The sequence below is a fragment of the Orycteropus afer genome, unplaced genomic scaffold (genome assembly GCF_000298275.1).
Source record: "Orycteropus afer afer isolate SDZICR_OR568_19922 unplaced genomic scaffold, OryAfe1.0 scaffold00448, whole genome shotgun sequence".
Lineage (NCBI taxonomy): Eukaryota > Metazoa > Chordata > Mammalia > Tubulidentata > Orycteropodidae > Orycteropus > Orycteropus afer.
The window spans coordinates 1,895,530-1,906,138 of record NW_006922035.1 but is presented as its reverse complement, the minus strand read 5'-3'; the positions used below and the strand labels follow the sequence as shown (position 1 = coordinate 1,906,138).

At 55.6% G+C, this 10,609-nt stretch overlaps 1 protein-coding gene across 1 annotated transcript in view; it reads left to right on the top strand.

Annotated features, from left to right (window-relative positions):
- TMEM132D (transmembrane protein 132D) overlaps positions 1-10,609 on the top strand; it is a 554,449-nt gene that overhangs the window by 382,753 nt on the left and 161,087 nt on the right. The window contains exon 4 of the mRNA XM_007954225.1: positions 9,181-9,364. Coding sequence (XP_007952416.1) covers positions 9,181-9,364 — 184 coding nt within the window. The remainder of the gene's footprint in view (positions 1-9,180; positions 9,365-10,609) is intronic.

The window sequence follows — 10,609 nt, the reverse complement described above, 5'->3', positions numbered from 1 at the left end:
CCCAGAATGCACCATGTCCCAATAAGGATTCCCCCTCAAGTTACCCTCCTCCCCTCCATCCCGGTGACCCCACCTTGAGAGCTGCAGAGCCTGGCATGGACCTGGAGGAGGCAAGGGAGCTGACTTGCTCTGACAAGAACCCCAAGTCTGTAGGACACCCCGATCTCAGACAGGAGGTGGGTCTCTGCTTGCCTTTGGAGGTTGCTGGGAGTGCACATTCGGCGGTCACATCAGGGCTGTGCCTGGCCCTCAGGGCCGAGGGACGGGAGAGTCCCACAGCGTGCGGGTGGCCTTCCTCCTCCGTCCCATGTTCCCGGACCCACAGCTCGGGAGAAAGCTCGCGTTCGCTCTTCTGCCCTTTCCTCCCAGCCGCAGCGCTGCTTTCTGCCTGGGCCGCTGTGCTGCTTCGGGCAGGGCAGGCCGTGCCTTCCGTTGGGTAGTCGGTCGCCTGCTGACACTGACCCCAGGGAAGGTCCCTGCTCCTGTGTCCTCGCGTCTCCCCGCTCTCCTCGACTTCCTGTTCTCAGCACGCTTCCGACCATCTGCACCCAGACTCACGCTCCGTAGGGTCTTCCACTCGACATGTCACGCACGTTTGGGTACGGTGATAAAGCCCACTTTATTGTGACCCAAAGCTCAGGAATTTCCCATTTACATTATGATAAAAACCAGGGGTCGGCACACTTCTTTCTTCCGAGGCCAGAGAGCAAGTGAGTTAGTGTTGGTGGGATGTACACTTTCTGTGTCATGCATGTTTCTTAACGATCCTTAAAAAACCTGCTCAAAACCAAACTCACTGCCTTCTAGCCAATTCCAACTGGTAGCAACCCCACAGGGTTTCCAAGGCTATCAACCTTTACAGAAGCGGACTGCCTCCTCTTTCGAACCGCTGACCCTTTGTTCGCCAAGCGGTGCTTTCACCACGGCAGAACCAGAGGCCCTTTAACAACTTTGCGGATGTAAACGCGTCCTCAGTTCGGGGCCTGAGCCAGAACAAGGTGTGGGGCGAGTTTGGCGCACCGCCCCCAGTTTTCAGGAAAGACGGGTGCTCCGAGTGGCCGACAGCTGCTTGCACTTACCCCCCTGCTCTTCGGCAGACCCTCGAGCCAAGCGCATGGGCACTGGGAGCCCCCACCTGTCTGCCACCCACCGTCTCTCCCTCCAACCCCTCTGCCCAGGCTCCTCTCTGCATTGCCCCTCGCAGGGGTGGACCCGGTGAGCAGGGAGGCAGAGACTTGCTGACTGATCTACAGTGAACAGTCTTAGAGTGCATCTTGTTCACCGTGGATTAATAAGTAAGCACAAGGAATCCCGTGCTTACCTGGCTCCCTGGGTATGCCGTCCCGTCAGGGACTAAAAACGTCGAAAGAGGCTTTGTGTTGGAAGGAGCTGTGGGGTTGGGAGAGAGACAGGTGGCAGCCGTCGCTAGAAGCAGAATCTCTGACATGGTGACGACACGGGAAGTTGTTCGGTTAGTGAATAAGCAGAAGTCAGGCCGTGTTTACCATGCTCACTGGGTGCCCCACCACTGCCTCCGTGACCTTCTGGAGGCCACAGCCCACACCGGGCGTCCTGGGGAAATCTCCCCGGCCCTCCCTGACGGCACTAGCGCCCCAGTAGCTGCCGCCCCCCTGCTGCTCCAGTCGGGAAGAGATTAGGGTCACCTCTCGCGAGCGAGGCCAGCCTGCCACGGGACCCGTCGTGCCAGCTGACCTTCACGTCTGGTCACTAACATGTTGTGGCTGCCCTGGAGTCAGCCCGACACACGGCCACCCCGTGCACAGCGGAGCGAGACGCCTCCTGGTCCCGCGTCATCCCCGGGACGGGTGGGATCAGCCCACTGGGATCTGTGGGGTTCCCGCTGGCTGGTTTGGGGAGAAGATATCCAGGCCTTTGTCCCTGGTCTGTGTTCATCTGGAAGCCACGCTCAAACCTGTTCGGATCCTGGCAGCACCCGGGCCTCCACTGACGGGTGGGTGGGGGCTGCACGGGAGGTGACGGGCTGGGGTTCGAACCCGGGCCTCCTGCGTGGAGGGCATGGGTTCTCCCCCTGAACCCCGGCGCCCCCATCGCTAGGACGTTGCTGCTGGGCACCATGGAGCCGGCTCCGACTCGGCGACCCCACGCACGGCAGCACCTAAGTGCCCGTCCTGCACTCTGCTCACAGTCCCTGCTGCGCGTGAGCCCATGGCTGCAGCCGCGGGGTCAGTCCGTCTCGTTGAGGGCCTTCCCCTCCTTCCGACCCTCCACCTCACCATGCGTGACATCCTTCCCCAGGGAATGGTCCCTTCTGACAACAGGACCAAAGCACGAGAGACGGAGTCTGGCCATTCTCACTTCCAAGGAGCATTCCGGCTGCACCTCCTCCGGGACAGACCTGTCTGTTCTTCCGGCGGCCCATGGCACTTTCAGCATTCTTTGCCAATGCCATAACTCAAAGGCATCGACTCCTTCATTGTCAGTTTCTTCCTTAGTCATTGTCCCCCTTTTGCGTGTATGCGAGGCATTTGAAAATACCATGGCTTGGGGCAGGTGCACCTTAGTCCTCAAGGTGATATCTTTGCTTTTTAACTGAAAAAGAAGGGGTCTTTGGCAGCAGATTTACCCAGTGTAATACACCGTTTGATTTCCTGATGGTGGCTTCTATGGGCGTTGATTGTGGATCCAAGTAAATGAAATCTGACAACTTCAGTCTTCTCCGTTTCTCATGATGCTGCTTATTGGTCCGTTGTGAGAAGGTCTGTTTTCTTTGTGTGCAGGTGTAATCCATACCACAGGCTGCGGTCTCTGATCTTCCCAAGTAAGTGCTTCAAGTCCTCTTCAAGCGAGGTTGTGCCGTCTGTGTATCGCAGGCGTTAATGATTCTTCCTCTGACCCTGATGCCCTATTCTTCTTCACATGGTCCACCTTCTTGGGTTATCGGCTCTGCGTATGGACTGAATAAGTGTGGGGAATGGTCACAACCCTGGGGCACCCCTTCCTGGTTTTAAACCAGCACCCTTTTGTTCTGCTTCAAAGACTGCCCCGTTGTCTATGTGCAAATTCCTCGTGAGCACAATCAAGTTTTCTGGAATTCCCATTCTTCACAATGTTATCCATAACTTGTTATGATCCATACAATCGAATGGTTTTGCATAGTCAGTAAAACACAAGTAAACATCTTCCTGGTATTCTCTGCTTTTAGCCAAGATCCATCTGACACCAGCAATGATATTCCTCATTCCACGTTCTCTCCTGAATCTGGCTTTGAGTTTCAGGTCCCTATTGATGTACTGCTACAACCGTTTTTGAATTATCAGTAGTGTAGTGCCATGAAAAGAGTGTGAATTTGAGAAATAGCCCTTGAATGAATGGATGGATGAGACATTGGGGTGAAGAGAAATGAAGCCAGGATAACAGGAAGAAAAGCTGTACAACTTGACTCAAACTACAATTCCCATTTTTCTTTTCCAGAAAGACCCTGGTTCCCAGTCCTCAGGGCATTATGAGGTAGGAATAAGGACATGGAAGACAAACTTGCGGTGACAAAAATCTCATTCTAGAGCACACACGTTGGAAGGACCGTGCATATTTCACCTCGCTATGAAAGGTGTTCATACCGAGAATGCTGAGGGAGAAGAAGGCGGTAGGAGCGCTTTTCATGCTGTGACAGTGTCTGGGATGGAACAATTTGCTTGAGATATATCCCTGTTTGAATCTTGGAAACGAGCAGGGAAGGAGGCGAGGGAAAGGAGGACAGAGCTCCTCCGTCTGCGAGACATCTGGTGCCCACAGCCGCGCCTCAAGCTGGTCTCCCACACACCATAGTGGGCGGCTGGCTGCTGGCTCCATAGGGTCCTCCATAGTGCGCCCAGGGCTTGTCCCTGCCGTGATGGCCCTTCAGCCCTGCACGCACACGGCTGGGCTCTTTTCTCTCTGAGCCTTTTACTCTCTACGTGGTGTTTGTTACTCGTCCGTGGTATCCTCCTATTTTAAAAATTCCCCTGCACTCTGCTGAAGCCCGTCCTGAGACCAGAAGACGGGAGAGGGGCGGGCGGAGAGGAAGCCAGCAAGAGTACAGTGTGGGGTGAGGCTACGCGGAGGGAGCTCCGGCCTCCAGTGGGGTGTGGGCAGTGCCCCCGACTCTGTGCCAACACAAGGAAGGAGCTGAGCCATCCATCTCCAGCCCCCCCAGGCTGGGCTGAAGGTCGCCTGGAGGGACACGCTTGCAGCACGTTCTGCTCTGTGACTGTGGGCACGGTGGCTCCAGGAGCCCAAGTAGAGCCGTCAAGGAAAGTTCCAGATCTTTAGAAATGAGCTCAGAAGCAGGGGTGGGGCAGTGGGTGGGGAGGCAGGACCTGAGGGGGCGGGGGGAGCCTACAGCGGCAGCCCGCTCCGCTGCTGTCCAGACCTGGCCTGCTGTCGGCCTCAGCATGGGGTGACCCCAAGCGTGTACAGTGAAACGCTGCCCAGGCCTGCACCACCCCCACTGGGATCCACGGGGTTCCGCTGGCTGATCACCGGGGGACGTCACCAGGCTTCTTCCTCGGCTGTCCTAGTCTGGAGGGTCAGCTAAGACCTGTCCCGCCTCCTAGCGACGCCACAACTCCCCAAACAAATGGCTGCCTGAGGGGCTTTGTGTGGGAATCGAACCCGAGTCTCTGCAAGAAAGGGGACGTTCCTCGCACCGGCCCCAGGCCCCTCTGTGATCCGCCGGTCAGCTCTGAATGTCACGCGTTCACTGGCCAGTAGAAAGGGCTCTGAGCTGTTAGCAGCACACACGGACCTCTTCTAAGGACAGGGTCCTGCAGCTCAGCCCTGGCTCGGGCGTCCCTGGTCTTCCAGAAAGTGTCCCCATTTGCGTTTTAGAGTGCCATCTGGAGAAACCAAAACTGGAATGGATTTCGCTGTCTGCACCCCCTCCCAGCCCAACAGTCACGCCTGCATTGGCAGCCGCTTGCCCACATGGGTGCTGGCACAGTGACGTTTGGTTGTTGGCGTGCTTTTTAAGGACCTAGCATGGCATGCTGGTTTCCTGGCCTGGGAGAGCACACAGGTAGCTTTAAGACGCACCGACTTGGGTCCTTAGCACTTAGGTCTCGGTTGTTCCACGGCTAGCAGACCCAGGGCCAGATGGTTTCTGCGACTGCATCTCAGTGTTAGCTTTTGTGTCCAATGCTGTAGCGTCCACGTTGCCACTCTGATTTACAGACATGTCATGGGACTCAGGGACTCAGAGTGGGCACAAGACCCGAGAGGCAAAGCTAATTTGCAACATGCTTACAGAAATGCCCCAGCGTTCTCGTGCAGGATGTATTTCAAGCATTCATAGCTGCTTTCCGTGTTTCAGGGATGCTCTATGCAGTGTACTAATCCACAGGTACATGGATGTGTGTAGGCTCTGTGTACTGTACCACGCTCTATGTGGCGTATGGATTCACATATACATGGATGTGTTCTGATCGACATGTATACTCTATGTAGCGCAGTGATCATGTGTACACTCTATGTAGTGTACTGACCCGTATGTATGCTCTGTGTAGTGTACTGATCCACATGGACTACATTGTGTGTGGTATATTGATCCATGTGTACACTCTGTATAGTATACTGACCCGTGTGTAGGCTCTGTGTAGTGTACTGATCCACATGTACTACATTCTGTGTGGTGTACTGATCTACGTGTACACTCTGTGTAGTGTCCGGATCCATGTTTAGGTTGGAGGCTACATGAACGCTCCATGTAGTGTACTGACCCATGTGTAGGCTCTGTGTAGTGTGCTGATCCATGTGTACACTCTGTGTAGTGTACTGACCCGTGTGTACGCTCTGTGTAGTGTACTGATCCACATGGACTACATTCTGTGTGGTGTACTGATCCATGTGTACACTCTGTGTAGTGTAAAGATCCGTGCGTACGCTCTGTGTAGTGTACTGACCCGTGTGTAGGCTCTGTGTAATGCACTGATCCACATGGACTACATTCTGTGTGGTGTACTGATCCATGTGTACACTCTGTGTAGTGTACTGACCTGTGTGTAAACTCTGTGTAGTGTACTGATCCACATGGACTACATTCTGTGTGGTGTACTAATCCACGTGTACACTCTGTGTAGTGTAATGATCCATGTGTACACCTTGTGTAGTGTAAGACTCTGTGTGTACGCTCTGTGTAGTGTGCTGACCCATGTTTAGCTTGGGGCTGAAAGTTGCTTGGGTGGTCTTCGTGGCTAAGAAGCACCCGTGCCCTTGTGCTGGGAAGGAGATGGCCTGTGCCATGCGTGGGTGCTCTGTCGTCAGATCTCCTGGCTCCTTCCCTGTCTGGTGACTATGTCCCTCTGTGAGCGTAAATTTCTATTCCTGAATCAGAAGTAGTGTTTGTGAGAGAAGATTGCGGGAGATACGGCAGAGCTTGGTGGTGGTGGCGGCTGGCAAGCTGGCTCCAGCTCATCGTACCCCGTGTCCAACAGGACAGTCTGTGGCTCCGGCCCCCACCATCTTGCCGTTGCCACGTTGGAGTCCATTCTGCGGCTGTTGGGTTGGTCCCTCTCATGGGGGGGTCCCACTCTTTTCTGCTGACCCCCTGCTCTACCAGTCACAATGTCCTTTCCTAACAACTGGCCTTTTCTGATGAGACGTCCGAAGGTAGTGTGCCAGCGTCCTGAACGGGCGTCTGTTGTGCCCCACAGGCCTCCCACTGCTGGTTCTCAGAAGCCAGTCCTTTCCACCTAGTCTGTCATCGTCCAGAAGTTCCCTGAAACCTCTCCACCATGGGTGACCCTGCCAGTGTCCTTTCCACCTAGTCTGTCATCGTCCAGAAGTTCCCTGAAACCTCTCCACCATGGGTGACCCTGCCAGTGTTGGAAACCCTGGCGGCACAGCTGCCAGGACCACTGACAGATGCCTCCGAGTGCACACAGGGTCAGTCAGTCAGTGGTATGTGGGGTGCACGTCAGCCGCTGGCCTCCCTTCTCTGCTTCCCTTTCAGTTGAGTTCCAAAAGATTCTTGGCGGCAAACAAGATGGCGGGCGGGCGGGCAGGAAGGGCCCTAGGCAGACTCCCTTTGGCAACCACACCGGACAGAGAACCTAGAACACATGCGAGCCCCACACCCAGGGGACTTGCAAGCATATGTATACGTTTTGATGTAGAACTGATCACACTCCGCCCAGACTTAGCAGCACTGCGGCCTTCTAGAAGGAGCTCGCAAATCCAGGGTGGTTGTTCCATCCTCTGTGCTGTTCATTGGACGACCTGCGGAGGTGGGGGGTGAGGCCTGGTGCACGGGGCTGTGTGCAGGGTCACCAGGAGGGAGGGCTGAGCAGATGAGCTGTGTCAGGACCTGTGCCCTGTGGCTGGATTCTGGCCTGGTTCTTCCTCTTCACTTGTCCTCATGGGCATCTAAGGCCTTGTCTTTCTATTCTCCTTGGTTCACTGGCCAGCCAGTCTCCCACATCCACTCACTCACTAGTATACTTTGTCTCTAGTATTATCTACAGAATACTCCCCAAAGCACTGATCTGCACAGAACTGAATCTTACAAACCTTCACATCCGTGTTCACTGTTCTGGCTGACATTAGGACAAGAAAAGAAGGAAGGAAACTGGGCGGATGGAGGGAGGGGGAGAAGGGGGCGAGGAGGGAGGAAGGGTGGACACGGGCCCTGGACCACGGGGGACGGCCACACTCTGCGGGGTCGTTCCTACCCCCCGGGCGGCTCCAGTACACAGGCCAGGTGCGGACCACGGCTCTAAGCATCACCGCTGCGTGATCTCGGCTGCAGTCGACCCCCTGCGAGCCGCACCAGGCACATACTCTATGCCGCGTGAGCCACGTGAGGGAGAGAAAGACGACCCCTGCTTCCAGGACCCGTGTGTTCTAACCCCCACCGGGCACAGTGCCCACGTACAGTCCTAAGTGACACCCAGGCAAGTGTTCTAGAAGCTCTCGAGTCCTCAGTATTTACTGAAGGATACTCAAATTCAGATTCCAGCTCTGAACCCAGACAGACTTGAGGAGATGCACCAAGGTTACAGTGCCAGGTGCAGAATCAACAAGGAAGATAAGGTACCTTGGGGTCGTTGGATTAGAGGGCAGAGCTCCGGCCCTTTCTCAGCTCGTTCGTGCCTCCACGCTCTCGTTGTGCCTCAAGAGTGGCTGAGGCCACCCCTGCCTGTCCCGTGGAAGAGGGTCCACTACTAAGAGCTGACTGTGGACAGGGTAAGAGGCAGCCAGGTGATTACACTAGGTAAACAACAGGTACAGACCGTGAGCAGTTAGTTACGCTCATGTGAACAGCTGTCCCAGTCTTCTGGTTAATCTAGCTTGGACGTCTTTTCAGGTACATGTGTGATGGGAACCCAGATGTCACATGATGCCAGGGCACCCCTCCACAGCCACTGGCAGCCCTCCTGCTCACACTCACCTGTCTGTCTGCACTTCTGTCTTGCCTCCACCATATAACAAACCCACAAGAACCTCCGACCCTGTTAACATTCGGTGTACCCCACCTGAGCCAGCAGTGGCTTTGTAAGATCCAGTCTAAGAAGCGTACAGGTCTCTGGGCGAGTCGGGAAGACTGGGGAGGAAAGCGTTTCAGAAACCCAGTGTCTAGTCTCGCTGTCCACAGACCCCAACCCAGGGGACTCAAAGGGCTTCTGGCGGTGCAGATGGTCAACGTAGCCAGCTGGTGACCAAAGGTGGGTGGGTCAGGTCCACCCAGAGGCACCTCAGAGAACTGGCAATCTCTCTCCGAAATCAGCCTCGGACGGCCCCGTGGGCACAGCTGGTGAGCAGGGACGCTGAGTGGACCAAAGGGTGGGAGGTGCAGATGTCTGGCCAACAGGCGATGTCAGAACCCGCCCAGCCACACCGTGGAAGGGAGCCCTGCTGACCGGCTTCCGTACAGGTTACAGCCAACAAGGAGCACTTCCACTGTGTAACCCACGCGGTCGCCGTGGGTTGGACTTGACGGCACGGCAGCGGGTTTGCTTTGCTTTTTCTTTCTTGGGGGGTTGGGAATTGACTGGTAACGTATAAGGCCAAGAAAATGCCACGTCACGTAGGTGGTTTGTTCGCTGTGGCGTCATATCTCGGAAATGCTTTCCTCAGGGATGATGCTGTACACGTGTGTACGCAGAGACCCGTGGTGCAGGGAGAGCGTACCAACCCCTCAAAGCCGTTCTCCTCTCTTCTCTGCAGTGCAGGCGGCGCCTCCGACGAAGTCATGCAGGTCGACGTGCAGATAGAAGAACCCGGCGACCCTCCGGCCACACAGCTGGTCACGTGGCAGGTCGAGTACCCGGGGGAGCTCACTTCCGACCTGGGGGTGTCCAAGATCTATGTGAGCCCAAAGGATGTGATTGGAGTCATCCCACTGGCCATGGTAAGCGTGTCCCTGCCTCAGGCAGATGCGGAACGGGGGACGGAGGGCGTGCCCCCGGACGTGAGCTTGGGGGGACTCTCTCATTGGCCTGAGGGCCAGAATCTGTTGGCAGTTGGGTCAGGATGTGCACTGCACACGGCTCGCCCTGAAAAACACATTCATGAATAATATTCTCAGAGCTTTAGAATAGAACTGAACGGCAGGTGTTGGGTGTAGGTCTGCCGTTACAGGGAAGCGTGTGATGGCTTGGTAAGCAGCTTCGTATCATCTCACATAGACTGTCTGAGTCCAGGGTCTCAAACAAACCTGTGCAGACATGGCACATAGGAGTGGAACCTGGCAGCAGCGTTGAGAAGCCCCGGCCAGGGCTAAGGGCCACGCAGGAAACCGAGCCACGCAGTGAACATGGGACCCGCCTTTGCCAAGAGAACCCTGGATATTGCTGTACTTTGTTATTGTTTTTAAGTTTTTCTGGTGGTTTGGGTGAAGGCTTACAGAGCAAATCCATTGTCCGTTTGCGTCAATGATTGCAATCCCCCCGTGTAACAGCTCTCTACCCACCTCGTCTCTGTTTCCCGTTCCCATTTGTCCTTCTTTCCAACCCTTCCTGCCTCTGAGCCTTACCCCTGACCCATGCTGTGTGCGCCCTTGGAGCTTGTGTGGTTGATAGCTCTGCAGGTGTGTTCCTCCCTGGTGTGGGTGTCCAGCTCCCAGGCCTGTCTGTCCTTGGGCTGAAAGCTGAGCGCCCTGGGGTTGGGTTGTAAAACGTCAACTTCTGCAGGTTGCAACTCATTCAAACAACATGAAAGTGCCGCCTCACATAGAGCTGACCACGTCCCACACACAGGCTGTCTCGTTGTAACTTGTGTGAACGTTTTAGGGCTGTGTGCTCCCTCAGATGTGTGGACAGAGTCCTGCAAGGGATCAGCCCCCAGTTTCTGTTGGAGACACTCATCGTCATCCACAGGAAGGCCAGCCACGAGATGGAGCTGCAGTCTTCCTCGTGAACCAGACCCACAGCGGCCACAGAGCCCTGCCTTTCCACAGGTGCCTTCAGGGACCAACCCAGGAATCACGTACCATTTACAGTGCCTTTGCACAGTGCGACTGTGCAGGCATGGGTGTAGTTACGTGGGCATTGGGTAAACATGTGGGCACAGTGTGACTGCGTGGGCACCGTGCAGATACGTGGGTGCGTGGTAAACAGGTGGGCACAGTGTGACTGCGTGGGCACCGTGCAGATAC